The sequence below is a fragment of the Dioscorea cayenensis genome, chromosome 14 (genome assembly GCF_009730915.1).
Source record: "Dioscorea cayenensis subsp. rotundata cultivar TDr96_F1 chromosome 14, TDr96_F1_v2_PseudoChromosome.rev07_lg8_w22 25.fasta, whole genome shotgun sequence".
In the NCBI taxonomy this organism is placed as follows: domain Eukaryota; kingdom Viridiplantae; phylum Streptophyta; class Magnoliopsida; order Dioscoreales; family Dioscoreaceae; genus Dioscorea; species Dioscorea cayenensis.
In genome coordinates, this window is record NC_052484.1 from 13,086,040 (window position 1) to 13,101,885 (window position 15,846).

General features: G+C 33.0%; 3 protein-coding genes across 4 annotated transcripts; 2 read left to right on the top strand and 1 right to left on the bottom strand.

Moving 5' to 3' along the window:
- Positions 1-298: 298 nt before the first annotated feature.
- On the bottom strand, positions 299-1,104 carry LOC120276276 (uncharacterized protein At1g76070-like). The gene has a single exon (XM_039283001.1). It carries the CDS (start codon positions 959-961, stop codon positions 308-310), a length of 654 nt encoding a protein of 217 aa, XP_039138935.1. The 5' UTR covers positions 962-1,104; the 3' UTR covers positions 299-307.
- A 4,074-nt stretch (positions 1,105-5,178) lies between these two features.
- Positions 5,179-7,007, top strand: LOC120276147 (serine/threonine-protein phosphatase 7 long form homolog). The gene is made up of 4 exons (XM_039282881.1): positions 5,179-5,208; positions 5,500-6,054; positions 6,150-6,206; positions 6,423-7,007. The coding sequence occupies exons 1-4, from the start codon at positions 5,179-5,181 to the stop codon at positions 7,005-7,007; spliced, it is 1,227 nt and encodes a 408-aa protein (XP_039138815.1).
- A 5,919-nt stretch (positions 7,008-12,926) lies between these two features.
- LOC120275364 (pentatricopeptide repeat-containing protein At4g35130, chloroplastic) lies at positions 12,927-15,577 on the top strand. 2 transcript variants are annotated; one of them, XM_039281907.1, is made up of 2 exons: positions 12,927-13,402; positions 13,547-15,577. In XM_039281907.1, the coding sequence occupies exons 1-2, from the start codon at positions 12,997-12,999 to the stop codon at positions 15,262-15,264; spliced, it is 2,124 nt and encodes a 707-aa protein (XP_039137841.1). In that variant the 5' UTR covers positions 12,927-12,996; the 3' UTR covers positions 15,265-15,577. The 2 variants fall into 2 exon arrangements, with proteins under 2 accessions (XP_039137841.1, XP_039137842.1); XM_039281908.1 differs by having other exon boundaries at positions 13,277-13,353.
- Positions 15,578-15,846: the final 269 nt, after the last annotated feature.

Here is a 15,846-nt window from a genome sequence, read left to right on the forward strand (position 1 = left end):
TCTCTTTATTACAACCATTTCCACCATGTAAATCTTCTTTTTTAGTTCGGTAATTGATGAACGAATATTTATCATGACAAACTCGCTAGTTCATATATTTGTATAAAATTAAATGAATAAAAAATCTCTTGGGTTTGTACATGCTTGGAATTTCACCTAATCATATAATGAAAAATTATGAAAAATTAGTGTAAAATCATGCTAAAAGATGAGTATATTCTACAAATAAAATACAAGAATTTCTCCTTTCTCATGTTACAAATGGATGGAAAAAAAAAACAAACAAACATCTACCATCTACAAATCATCAATTCAATTGAAGAGGGGGAGGAGGAAGCTTGCTCCTCCTATTCCAAAGGTTAACCTCCTTCCTTGGCTCCAAACTCACATCTCCACCATCTAAATTTATTGAGGAAACATCAATCACAACCTCTTCTTCTTGTTTACCATCATCATCATCTTTCTCCAAATTTTCATAGTAAAGTCTCCTGTCAAACTTTTTGAAAGTTTCATGCCTACTAGCAAGCCTCCTTACCTCAAGACTGTTCGGTATTCGAGATAGGACATGTGTATTCCTACCGTTGCCAACTCCACTATATAATCTTTCGACCGTTCTTACCCTACTATAAACCAATGGCTTCGTACTCGGCTTCTTGGTCATCGTCGTCATCTTCTTCTTCTTCTTCTTCTTGTTCTTTGGTGTTAGTAGTCCTCCAAAGCAAGATATCTTCGGAGAAGTTGGATTCTGAGAATGTTTATCACTTGCCTCTTTGTTGGTAGCGGTAATCTTCGGCTTCTTGTTATTCTTGTTGTTCTTGTTGTTGTTCATCTTCTTGTTGAACGATGCTTTATTTCTGTTGAAGCTAGTATGAGGAGATTTCCCAAGTACAAGGAAGGAGGGGTGCTTGGAGAAGAGCTTAAAGATGAGGTTTTTCTTTGTTTTGGAGGCTTGTTTTTCCATTTTTGATGTCTACGGAAATAGAGATTAGGAAGTACATATAAATCTTAATAATGTAGCCGAAGATGATGAATTTCATTGGTCATCGACGCGTTGGTTTATATATATATATATATACATGCATATGATGAGGAAGAATAGATAAAGGCTTGGTCATGTAGGAAGAAAAGACTAAATATGAAATAATAAAGAGAGCTTCATTTGTAACTCGGTTTAGAGTTTAATTGACTTTGTATGATCATGACTCTCTCAACATTTTGCTTATACTCAATCTTTCAATTGGTAAGGAAAGGTGAGCAATATTTTATAATGGAGTAGCAACATGGACTTCTTGTAAGAAAGATTCAATTATTTGATTTTTAGAAATAATTAGTTATTTTTTTAACGATAAATTAAATTAAATGACCCACTTGCTTATGTAGTAGTGACAGGCCATTAATGTCGAAGTTCTAAAGAGTTGCGAAATGATTTATGTAAACTTTTTCAGCTATAGCTTGTCTTCATATTTGTTTTCATCCTAAAAGTTACTTTTTATACTCAACCTTATTTTGTTAGAAAAAAAAAAAAAGGTAAAACTAAATATACCTATTTCACTTGTAATTAATCCACCAATCATTCGCACATCGTCACATTTGTTTTCATAGCACAAGATCAAATGGAATAACAAATTGTAAAAGAGTCGGTGCGCATTGAGAAAGTGGTCAAAAGTGACACTGACCGACTTTAGAGCACTTCCATTTAAGATTCAAATTAGGAACAGGTATAGATGTGCCATATATTTGCAAGTTCAATAATATTTTATCTTCACTTTGTATAAGTTTTGATCTCGGAACAGGTACAGAAATTGTTCAAATTTGAGCATTCATCTTAGAAACTTATGGAAAAAAGATTTTATTCATAATATACTATTTTTTTCACAATTTTATTGAACAAAGTTTACCTTAATTATTGAAGACTCGTACAAAATTTCATTGTATTTCAAGAAATATTAAGCACCGGATCCCTAAAATTTGTCTTACTATTTTTCCTCATGGGTTGCTTAACAATTAAGTAATTATATTATAGTAAGCGGTGTCTGTTTGTAAAATGCTACTAATTAATTTGATTGATTCAAGTGAGAAGCAAGAAAGTTATTGAACTTTTCTAATGATTTGAGCTTTGAGCCAGTGAACCAACGCCAATTAACGATAAGGTTGATGACTTGTTTAGTCCGTAAATGCTCAAGTCAAACAATAAAAACTAAAACTCTGTTTGTCTAAAAATACCCAGGAATTTTAGAAAGAGAGACCAAAAAGAATAATTTTGTTTCATCAAAATCTCCCCATGGACTTAGCTGGAGACTTACAATAAGGGGATGCTTGGTTACTCCTGTAAGTTGCTGTAAGTAGCTGTAATGTAAATGACTATTTGGTTTCCTGTAAAAGTTCCACTTACATGTGAGTGAACTTACATCTCACCCACTTTTACAGCATTTTAAGTTACGGCAAAATTTGCTGTAAGTTAAAATGCAGTAAAGTAAGTGCCATCTACTTACCATTATATTTAATTATAAAAATATTTAATAAAGTAAATTTTCTTTTAAATTTAATTATAAAAATATTTTTAAGTAATAAAATTAAATAAATATTAAATATTTTTATAATTTAGTATTTATATGATTAAAAATTTTATGACAAAAATATTTTTTATTAAAAATTTTATATTGTTTTAAAAATAATTATAAAATATTTTTAAGTAATAAAATAAATAAATATTAAATATTTTAATAATTTAATATTTATATGATTAAATATTTTATGAAAAAATATATTTTATTCTTGAAAATATTATGTTGTTTTTAAAAATTAATTATAAAAATATTTTAAATAATAAAATAAATAAATATTATATTTTTATAATTTAGTATTTATATAACTAATATTTTAAAATAATTATTTTTATAAATTTAATAAAATTAATTATAATTTTTTTCAAGTAATAAAATTAAAGAAATATTAAATATTTTTAAATTAATTAATTAAGTTTAATGAAGGAGTATTAAATAATAATAATAATAATAATAATAATAATAATAATAATAATAGGTAATGGGGGTAATCTCATCAACTCACTTGATAATTATACCTTTAAACTCATATTAAACCAAATAAAATAAAAAGTAAATCCATCATTCCTAGTTACAACAAACCAAACAGTAATGATATAAGTTGAAATACAGCATTTTTACTTACACTGCAATTTTACTTACAGACAACCAAACAACCCCTAAATAGACGAAGGAAAACAATAAAATAAACTCTAAAAGGAGACAAATCAAAAATTTGTTAAAAATGGAAAGTTTGCAATTTACAATAGGGAAATAAAATACTTAACAAAAGAAAATTAATGCCCAAAACGGCGTACAAATCCGAGATTCATAACCAAAGATACAATCAAATCAAATCTTTACTAAAACGGCAAAATCCTTGTTTTCGAGGATAAGATGATGGAATTTGGTTGAAAACTAACATGACACACAAGCAAAGCTAGTGATTTGTGTTCGTTAACCCATCTTCAATCAAGTGGGACCCTAAAAACACCAAAACTCCACTACTCTAAAAATTACCAAAATACCCTTATTAGATCATATCCCATTTTTCCAAAAAAGGCACAGGATATTTCCTCAATACACCACCCATCAAGCTTGCTTGCAGTTGGAGTTGGTTTTTATTTCTCATTCAAAAGCACCTATTTGAGAATATTTTGAGAATTTTAAAATTGTTTTTGTTTTGTTTTTTTGGAATGGCCATTTTTGGTGCTTCGAAAAAACATATTTTTGATAGTTTGGAAAAGTACTCGGATTTATTTTTCAGACATAAAAAATATTGCTATAATATAACCGGACTTTATAGAAGGCCACTTAATTTGCTTAAAATAAATTGAATCTAAGGAAAGGAGGGTTTTTTTTTTAATATTACAAAAAAAAATATTTACTAAATTACGCATGTTTGGGATTTTTTACTAAATTACGCATGTTTGGGATTATTTACTAAAATACGCAAGTTGGTGGAAAACGGTAAAACTTTCCCTGTTTTTGGCTTTTTTTATTTTTTTTATTTTAAAAATATAGAAAACGGGAGAAACTCTCCCGTTTTCAAAATCCTTCAATCACGTGTGGAAATCATATCCTTGTGGAAATCATATCCTTCTTTAAAAATAACCAAATGGACGGACAAGGCCATCAACTTGTCAAAGAATATTAATAAACTTAAGAGGGGGGATAGTAAGAAGTGGGAAGTGGGTATTATATAAGAAAAAATAATAAAATAATTCAACGGATAATTTTATCTTATTTTTCCCCCCAATTCTCATTTTCTCCCATTTTAATCTTATTTCAAGTTCTAATTGTTCGGGTGTTTTATACTTACACGTGTACGGGATTTCTGTTGATAATTTTTAATGGTGTTCTTAAGATTACAGAGTGATCACATTTCATCCATTTTTGTTGGAAAAGGTAATATTTTTGTATACTTAGATAACGTTAAAATTAATTATTTATTAATAATTATATTAAGACATTAGTTTCACATAATAATTTTTTTATGTCATAATTATTAATCGTATTAATAATTATCTTATTAGCGGCCGAAGCATGTTTAATTAGATAATACACTATATTTTTAGGGTAATTTTTTTATTAATAATTGTATTATGTCATAATTAATTATTGTATTAATAATTGTTATATTAACCTTAAAGAATGTTTACTTAGATAGCCTAGTATATTATTTGGTTATTTTTTATTAATAACTGTATTAAGTCATTATTTTATATTAATGATTGTATTATATCATAATTATTAATCGTATTAATAATTATCTTATTAGCACCCAATCATGTTTAATTAGTAACCCACTATATTTTTAGGGTAATTTTTTTATTATTAATAATCGTATTATGTCATTAGGTTTTATGAATAATTTTATTATGTCATAATTAATTATTGTATTAATAATTGTTATATTAATCTTGAAGCATGTTTATTTAGATAACCTAATATATTATTAGGTTATTTTTTTTTATTAATAATTGTATTAAGTTATTATTTTAGATAACCAAGTATATTATTAGGTTAATTTTTTATTGTATTAATAATTGTTATATTATGGCGAAGCATGTTTATGTAGATAACCTAGTATATTATTAGGTTAATTTTTTATTGTATTAATAATTGTTATATTATGGCGAAGCATGTTTATGTAGATAACCTAGTATATTATTAGGTTAATTTTTTATTAAAAATTATATTAAGTCATTAGTTTATATTAATAATTGTATTATTTCATAATTATTAATCGTATTAATAATTATATTATTAGGTTAGATAGATGATGTATTACATAAATAACACACCAATGTTTATGGTTTACTCTTCAATCATATTTAATTTTTCGATGGCATATGTTCGGATTTATGATTTTTTCGTGTCTTATATTTTTTGAAGTCAACCTATTTTATTTTTCCATTTAATATGAAACTGACTAATTTATAATTTTCTACAGCCTGATCGGGTTCTTAGGTGTAGACATGTGTCTATCGTAGAGCCTCCTCCAGAAATCGTAAGCCTTTTAAGAGAAGCCGAGTTCTATCATGAGGCTCAAATTCGTAATTTCCGAATTGATGCTACTCTTGTGAGCACATTAGTGGAGAGATGGCGGACTGAAACACACACATTCCACCTTACATGTTGTGAGACAACAATCACATTGGAAGATGTGGCGCTATTACTTGGCTTACCCATTAACGGCCACGAAGTTATCGGGCAGACTTCCGGCTTAGGAAGTGCTGTCTGTGCAGAGTTGCTCGGAGTGGTCCCATCGGTGGAGCAAAGGAAAGGTCAGAGTATAACTCTAACGTGGCTTGAGGAAACATTTGGCATGTTGCCATACGATGCAAGTCAACACCAGATAGAATATTATGCACGTGCCTATATCCTAAGGCTTATTGGTTGTGTTCTCATGCCAGATATGTCTCAGAACAGGTTTCATCTGAAGTGGTTACCACTTCTGAGGGATTTTACAGAAGCAGGAAGATATAGTTGGGGTGCAGCATGTCTAGTAACCCCATATAGGTCTTTATGTCATGCATCCAATAAGGATATGAAAAATATCAATAGATCTATGATATTACTTCAATTATAGGCATGGTACAGGATTTCAAGTATATCCCCTCAAACCCGTGCTATCGTAACCTTTCTTCTGGCTTGAAGGTGAGAGCAAATTAAATTGATGATTCATTTTACACTTAATTATAATACATTGAAATTATAATTCATTCTCATTTTTTAGGTGGGCGCACATTGAAGTGGATGATGATAGCCGCAGCAACAAGCACAATGTGAAGATATATAGGCAGTTACTAGATCGGTTGGAGATGTAACAGGTAATGTTGTTAAAAAAACTGATAATTCATACACATATTTTAGGTATTAATAATCGTTGATTATTTGGCAAATAATTTTGAACAGTTTATATGGCGGCCTTATGATTCGAACAAGATAATCGCACAAGTGCCACATGACATTTTTGCGGACAGACCTTTATGGACTGCATTTACATCATTAATTTGCTTCGAAGTTGTTGAGTGGCACCAAACAGATCGAGTGACAAAACAATTTGGCTTCGCCCAAGGTGTTCCTCTCAATCTAGTTTGCATTGGACTGACCCATGATCATGATCTTCGTGGTAGAATTGACACAGATTGGGCATTGATGCACAAAAGATGGATTGGATACTGGAGAGATAGAGCGTCACGTTGCCTCAGCCTCCATATTCTTGCTGGGAATAACGCAATGTCTGTGGAATATTATGACTGGTATACTACTAATACCATACTATTTTTATCGACAGATCAGGACCTGTTGGATCCTCGTACGAGAGCGAACACTCTTCCAGCGCCCCTCAGAGCGTTTCCAACAGTAGTTGTAGATGTGTCACCACCGAGTCCTCCTGCACGAAGACGTCGTCAGCATAATTCTCGGGCCAAAAATGACGAGGCACATATTCCTTGACACCTACATCACGAAGGGTACCAGTCATTTCACTCATCAGATGATATCAACGTTACTCGATCATCTCATCTCCATGGATTTCCTCCAGTTGAGCCCAGCAGATACTCGGTTGATTTTGGGTTGGACTTTGTGCGGAATTTATTTGAGTATCAACCTCATCCACCTATGGAACGTGGACAATCTAGTCATTCAACTTCATTTCAGCAATAAGACTGGGAATCACCCCCGAGCCCTTCGTACTTTGCTGCGAACCTGAACACTCCAGCCTCAGCAATACATGATTCGGATGAATCATCTGATGACGATCCTCCAGCGGAGCAAGCATGAAGACCTAGGCCACGGGGACTGCCTGACAGAGATATCCATCCACCTCAATGTTTTACTGAGAGGTGGCAGTGTAGACGGTAGAGTACACTCTTGTATTAGTTGTTGTTTTTCTTTATTGTGTGTGCAAAACCATCTGTAGTATTTTTTTGCTTGGTGTTGTATGTTGTGTATTTTTTGAAAGTTACTTTTTCTTTGCATTTGTTTTTTCTTCATATGCTTTAACAAAAGGCTTTAATAATAAGTCATTGCATGTTATAATTATATGGAAGGCTTACATCATTAAAACATTACAACAAAAAATACATTTAGAGTACATTACGACTGACTACTTGAACAAGCAATGTTGGGACAATTTCGGCGACTATGTCCTTCGTTGCGACATAAACCACAATGTTTTTGATGAACACCTTCCCTAATATCCATCTCGTTATAAATCTTTGTAGATTTTGGTCTTCCTTTCGTCGGTCTTCTCATCATAATATCAGGATGTAGACGTGAACCATTATAAGGGTTCCAATATCCCTCATTTAATAGTGGCTCAAACTCTTTACGATATACATTAAAAACTGTCTGAAGCCTATACAAGTTGTCAACATACTCCCCCCAATGTAGACAAATATGTGAGCATGCTGCAAGGACATGTCGACATGGAAAATGTAGCGTCTGAAAATCACTAAAGTCTCACCAATGTGATCTTAGGTTGATGCGAAAACTGCTAGCTTGTCGCCTTCATTGCGGGAGTGACATCTCATCTACTATGAATGACTTCTCTTCACGGTTGAATTGACGAACGTAAATAATGGATGTTGCTTGTTGATTTTCTTGGATTGCCTTCATTAGTGATTCTGAGAAGATAAGGCCTGATGCAATCTGAGCTTGTGCCTGTACACCTATCCTCACAAACAACTCAGTCAGTCGGAAGTACGTTGATTTAACCATAGCTGTTATAGGAAGGTTTCTTGTTCCCTTAAGCACTGAATTAACATATTCTACGAGGTTGGTTGTCATGTTACCATACCTTCTCCTTTCTTTATCGAACGCTTGAGCCTACTTCTCCTGCGGTATGTTATCCAACCATCACGTCGCCTCTACATCGTTGTCCCGTAGTAAACCATACCATTAGTTAAAATCTTGAATGATTTTCGAATAACCTGCAACAATGAACTTCAAAACTTAAGATAACTTCAATAATTAACAACAATGTAAGCGTTAGATTAAAAAAAAAAGTTAATCTTGTAACTTACCAATATTGACAACTATCCATTGCATTTCTTTGTTTCTGAAACGACGCATGAAATTGGCTGAGATATTTCTGATACAATAAACATGGTACGCACGAGGAGCACTCATCTAACAGCCAACTGATCTAAAAGCTGATTTGATAGATTCATGGCAATCAGATATTAAGCATATTCCTTCTTGTGGTGTTACACTGGAACGTAAGTTGCGCAAGAAGAAAGTCCATACACCCAGCATCTCTCCTTCCACGATGGCAAAACCAATCGGCAAGATAAATTTATTACCGTCTTGTGCGATTGCCAACAAAAAAGTGCCTTTGTATTTACCATAAATATGGATGCCATCTATCTGGACGACCAGTTTGAAATATTTAAAAGCCTCCACACACGCGGGGAAGCTCTAGAAAACTCTATGAAAGATTCGAGTATCATGTACCAGGTAAGGTCCATCGTATGCTGGCTGGGTCTCAAGATCAACTATTGTCCCAGGAACAAACTGTTGCAACGCTGATAGCCATCTTGGTAATTCGTTGTAGGACTCCTCCCAATTGCCAAATGCTGCTTCAACCGCTTTTTGCTTAGCTATCCATACTTTCCTATATGTCGGTGTGTATCCGTATCGATTCTTGATCTCCGCTATTAAAACAGATACATTGATGCTTGGCTGTTGTTGGACTAGTGCTTGTATTTGGCGACAAATCATGTTTGAATCCAGCTTCGAATGATCCTGCGAGATCATTGCTGATGAACACGTGTGAGGCCCAGTGTACTTTGTAGTTTCCCAAAGATGTCTCTGCTTGCTGTAGGATGCGCGAACCCTCCAATTGCACCCATCGCCATATGACTTACATTTACCGGAGTATCGAGTCGGATCGGACTCGATAACTTTGTATTTGACAGATTTAAGTAAGCAGTAATGCTTAATTACTGTCACAGCATCATCTTTGCTTCGAAACCTCATGCCTACATGCAGATCTCCATTTGTTGTTGCTTCGCTTAATGTGTCGGTATACAATAAAGGGTACTCTGGAAATTCTTGTGCAGACATTGCTTCCAAATCAAGGGTCCGTATATGTCCTGGAGGCTCCATTGATGTCATCGTGAAATTATGGCCGGTGATTGGAACATCTTCAAGATTGCATTCTTCTAACTGAATGTCATCAACATTTGCTTCAGTGTCTTCCCCAAAGCTGTCACCATCGTCGTCCTCATCATCTCCACTAGATCGCCCATATTGACCGAATTCAGTTTCATGAGTATTATGAAAAGAACTTGTTCTGCCTTGTAGATGTTGTGAATTACTAAAATAAATATTGGGTGGTGGATCATCTTGTGTTCTTCACTCCATAGAGAGCCGTTCAGGTTCATTAACTTGGCATGGTGATGAAATCCTCTCCCGTCTCATATTGCGTTGAACTTCGTCATCTGGGGCGATTTGTTATTGGGAAGGAGCACCCTCGAAAGTTGCAGTGCTGAACTCCACGTACAATTCAATAATACCAATATATGGATTTCTTTTGTGGCAGTCGAACATCATCCGAACATCTCGGTCATTACGTAATTTGAATGACCGATAGCAAATCTTATCAGATCCTGAAGAAATTGGGAGCCAGTATTTGATACATGAAACTCCTTGGTTGTCAACAGTCTCAATGCTTTCTTCAATGGATCTCTTTAAATTTTCGTAAGAGATGTCATCTTCGACGTAAAAATATGATTGATCCTCCGACGAAAATATAGTTGTGACTTCACTAGCAGTGATTGAACCATTGTAGTAAACCAATACAAGTGAAGTCTCTGCCATTGTTGAAGACAAGAAGAAGAAGTATGAGTGAGTGAGTTGAAAGAGAGTAAATAGTGTGCAAGGGTGAAAATGGGCTACTAATGTTGGTTTATATAAAGAGCTCGAATTTTGAAAAATTTTATTTATGAACATTGCAGGTTTAACCATCCTAATTACTGATTGGTGCAAGTTTGACTAACCTATTTTGTGTTAAGCACTGACTGGTGTAGGTTTGACTGTCCTACTTTATCCTAATCACTAAGTGGTGTAAGTTTGACCGGCGTACTTTGTGCTGACTGGTGCAGATTTGACTGTCCTACTTTGTCCCAATCACTGAGTGGTGCAGGTTTGACCGGCGTACTTTGAGTTGACTGGTGCAAGTTTGACCGACGTACTTTATGCTAATCACTGACCGGTGCAGGTTTGCCCGTCCTACTTTGGCCTAATTAATTATCAATACAAGTTTTACCAAACTACTTTGTACAAATAACTGACCGGTGCAGGTTTAACCGACCTACTTTGTACTAATTATTTACCGGTGTAGGTTTCACCGACCTACTTTGTGCTAAGTACTAACTGGTGCACTTTTTATTGTCCTACTTTGTGGTAATTATTAACTGGTGCAGGTTTGACATCCCTACTTTGTACTAATTACTAACAGTGTAGGTTTCACCGTCTTACTTTGTACTAAGTACTTACCGTTATAGATTTAACCATCCTATTTTGTACTAATTAATTATCGTTGCAACTTTGACCGTTTTAATTCTAATAGTTTTCAGGAATTGTAATTTTTTCTAAAAAAAATAAAACGTTAAAATATATATATATATCAACAATTATTTTTTTAAAAACTACTAATAGTACTTAAGTAAATATATATATATATATATATATATATATATATATTCCTAAAAGAAGTTAATTTCTTTTAAGTTACTTTTATGCATTACATCTAAATAGAAATCAACATTACTGTAATAGTTTAAAATTTTAAATAAAATTATATTTTCATAATTACAAAAATTCAATATTTATATAATTTATAGTATATTTTATTAATGTAGATGACTTAAAGGCCTATTTGATTCACCTAATATTATATTACCATTCGAGGATTACTGGGAATGTAATTCCTATTATATTGATGAAAATAAATCTAATTTTTGTTTTGTTGCCCTGGCATAAAAGTGATTGAAATATAACACTCTTTTTTGTTATGTGAGAATCTTATATTACTAATTATTATTTTATTAAAATACCCATAGTTAATATGTGCCAAATTTAAATTTAAAAATTACAATATTTCTAAATACAAATATGAAATTTGATTAATAATAAATATTTATTATTATTATTTAAAAGGTAAATTTGAATATTAAAATATTTATTTGTCATTAGTATATAAGTTTTAAATAATTAATTTTAAAAAAAATAAATCAAACTTAATTATTTTAAATAAATATAATTTTTTTTCTCCAATTTCATTATTTAATGTTATAAATATAATTTTTCTTCTCTAATTTCATTATTTAATGTTTGAAACAAGTTTTAATTTCAAATGTTTTTTTTAATCTCTATTTAAACATTTTTAAAAATTAATATTTTAATAATTATATTCAACTTGACAGGAAAAAAGTAATCACATTCATGTTGGCCAACTTATCACATTATAAAAATATGATATTCTAATTCTAAATAATTGAACAAGGTAAATGGTAACCCACAACAATATGAGGTAATCTCATATTACTCCCACCCAAATGCTAAAGGGGTATATATGCAAACAAATTGAATATTAATGGTACACATGGTATTATATTTTACTGTGGGATATATACTAATTAAATAAATTTCAGTAATATACCAACAAGAAAAAAAAACCTATTTTAAATAACTTTAAAATAAAAAATAAAATAAATACTCCAATTGCTATTCACTATAATTAAAAAAATAAGTTAAAATAAGTTATTGTCTTAAATTTATAAAAAATTATATCAACTCTTCAAAATTACACCATTTAAAACCCATCAAAATTTTTATTAATTTTTATTGATAATTTAATTATATCTTTATTCTCTCTAGTGTCTCTTAATATAGTATTTTAGTTTTTCAAAAAGTATTGAAACATGTAGTAATATATTAAAAATAAAAAGTAAAGTTTAAATAAAGAATTATTTAATATGTTATAGATTTTCTAAATAGACATAAAAACTTGTATAATGGGACAAATTTTTGTCAAACAGACGATAAAGTCGCCCTCTATTTAAAGATAAGTCAAAAGACGTGTGGGAGGGTAGAGACTCAACGCAGTCCCACACGCCTCACTTGCATGTGACACTGGATCTGATCTCGGCCTTCCTCAAAACGAATACCTCTACGAAAGCGACTCCAGACTAATCGACCCAAAAGCACGTTGGTATGGGACAAATAAATTAAAACGGATGAAGTAAATTATTAAGAGAAAATTATTAATTTGTCCCCATCCCATCCATTAGCTTCATAGTAGGCAATTTCAAAAGTTTTCAAGGGTATCCCAGAAAAACATTTTTCCAGAACCTCTGCATGCTCCACTATTCCCTTCCCTCCTACACTTTTCTCTTCCAAATAAATTAAGAAAATAAAATAAAATAAAAAAGAAAAAATGGCCACCTGCATCCTCCAACATCTCTGCAACTCCCCATCCAAGCTTCCCCAAACCATCTCCTCTTCAACTTCACTTCAATCCAAACGCCAAAACTCATTGCTTGCTCGTCCCATCTCCTTCTTCACCAACTCCGGCCAAATGGACCAAGCTCTCTCCCTCTTCTCCACCGCAACCAAACCTGACACTTTCCTCTGGAACACCATGATCAGAGGCTTCACTGACATTGGACTCTTCAGTGAAGCCATTGACTTCTACCATGCAATGCAGGCCATGAACACAAAGCCTGACCACTTCACTTTCCCCTTTGTCCTCAAATCATGCGCTGCATTGTCATGTTACTCTGAAGGTGTTAAGGTCCATGCTATCCTCTTCAAACTTGGTTTTGATGCTGATGTCTTCATCTGTAATTCTCTCGTTGCTTTTTATGCAAAACTTGGCCTTGTTGATTTGGCTGAGAAAGTGTTTGATGAAATGCCTGTGAGAGATTTAGTGTCTTGGAATTCTATGATTGGTGGGTATGTTCTGAATTTTGATGTTTTGAGTGCAGTTTTATCTTTTCAAGAAATGCAGTTGGTACATGGGATGAAACCTGATGAGTTTGGGATTATGAATGCGCTTGAAGTGGTTTGTTGTTTGGACAAGTGTGCTGGTGGCAGGCAGGGGAAATCAGTTCATTGCTTTGCAATGAAAAATGGGTTGGATTCAGATATTAAAGTACAGTCTTCAGTTCTTGATATGTATTGCAAATTCGGGAACCTTCTCTATGCCGAAAGGTGCTTTAGGATGATACACAATCCAAATGTTGTGGCTTGGAATGCATTGATTGGTGGGTATGTGATGAATGAGCAAGCAGACAAGGCATTGTCATGCTTGCGAAAAATGCAAGTTGATTTAATTGATGTGGATGCGGTCACGCTTGTGAATTTGCTCCCTTGTTGTGCGAACAACGAAAAGGAAATTCATGGCCTTGCTATCAGGAGAAGTTTCTTGCCTCATCTTGTTCTTGAGACTGCTCTCATTGATATGTATGCAAAATGTGGGTCATTGAGACAAGCAGAATTCTTATTCAAGTCAATGGATGCAAGAAGTCTTGTATCTTGGAATACTATGATTGCGACTTACGTCCAAAATTGCAAGTACACGGAAGCATTAGAACTGTTCCTTCAACTATTAAAAGGAGCTCTTGATCCGGATCCGTTCACTTTCTCGAGTATTATACCAGCTTATGCTGAATTAGCTTCTCTTAGACATGGAATGCAGATACATGCTCTTTCTATCAAATTAGGTTTTGGAGGAAATGTTGTTGTATCAAACTCCATCACACATTTATACGCAAAATGCGGTGACATATGGACTTCAAGAAAGGCTTTTGACAAGATTGAATGCAAGGATATAGTCTCATGGAATACACTCATCATGTGTTATGGAATTCATGGGCAGGGTAAGACAGCACTGGATTTGTTTTCTCGTATGAAGGAATATGGTTTCCAGCCTAATGAGAGTACCTTTGTATCAGTGCTAAGAGCTTGTAGTATATCTGGTTTGGTTGATGAAGCCTGGAAACATTTCAAATCTATGGAACAACAATACGGTATCAATCCTCAGATTGAACATTATTGTTGCATGGTTGATATTCTAGGCCGCAGCGGTGATCTTAAAACAGCAATTGACTTCATCGATGGCATGCCCATGACCCCAACGGCGAGATTATGGGGTTCTTTATTGACTGCCAGCAGGAACAACAACAACATCGAAGTAGCAGAATATGCTGTTAAACATATCTTCGAATTGAATCATGACAACACCGGCTGCTATGTATTGCTTGCTAGTTTGTATGCCGATGCTGGGAGATTGAAAGATGTAGAGGATTTAACAAGACTCATGAAGGAACAAGGCATCCAGAGGATTACTGCTAGAAGTATGGTTGAGCTTATTAGTAAAACTTGCAGTTTTGTTGATGGAGATAAGACCCATAAAGAAAGCTATCTAATCCATAAAGTGTTTGACATTCTTCAATCTCAGATATCTGCAAGTGAAGGCAGTTTGCGGAGAAGACATAGTGTGAGACTAGCAGTGAGCTTTGGTCTGATTTCATCGTCAGTTGGGATGCCAATTTTGGTTAAAAAGAATGTCAGAGTTTGCAATGAATGTCACAGTGCTATGAAGGTGATATCAAAGTTTAGCAGAAGAGAGATTATTGTGGGGGATTCAAAGATTTATCATCACTTCAGTAATGGAATTTGTTCATGTGGTGATTATTGGTAATGTAAATCAGAAACTTTGCTTCTCGTGACACTAATGTATATAGGCATAAAACATACGATAAGTATATTCTACTCGTGAACGGAGGTTTCAACAACATTTCGGTTTTATTGGAGAGGAAGATGAAGATACATGCAAATTTTGAAGCTTTTTGGAGGTTTGGAATTGATTAATTTAGTTGTTATATTTCAACATAAGTCCAAAATTGGGTTCTGAACTATGTCCAAATCTTTCATGCTGTTGATAATATGACAATCTGTTTTTAGAATGGATTATATCACTTTCTAATTCGAAGAAAGTGTCGAAAAAAGATGAAAGTGGGATAGTATTGAATGTACTTAAGTAGTTCATTGGCTAAAATGATTTTTTTTTCTGTTCAATGACAAAAGTGAGATATATTTATTAGTAGTCACCTTTGCTCATATTTTCATTGCTTAGTTGATGGAAATGACCATTTTCTTTTATAAATAAGATTAAGTTCATAAGATTAAGTTCAAATCAACATTAAATATTACAAGATTGAGCATAATAACCAGCATAAATAACAAGTGTTTTCAAAGAGACAATGCATCTTTGGTGAACATA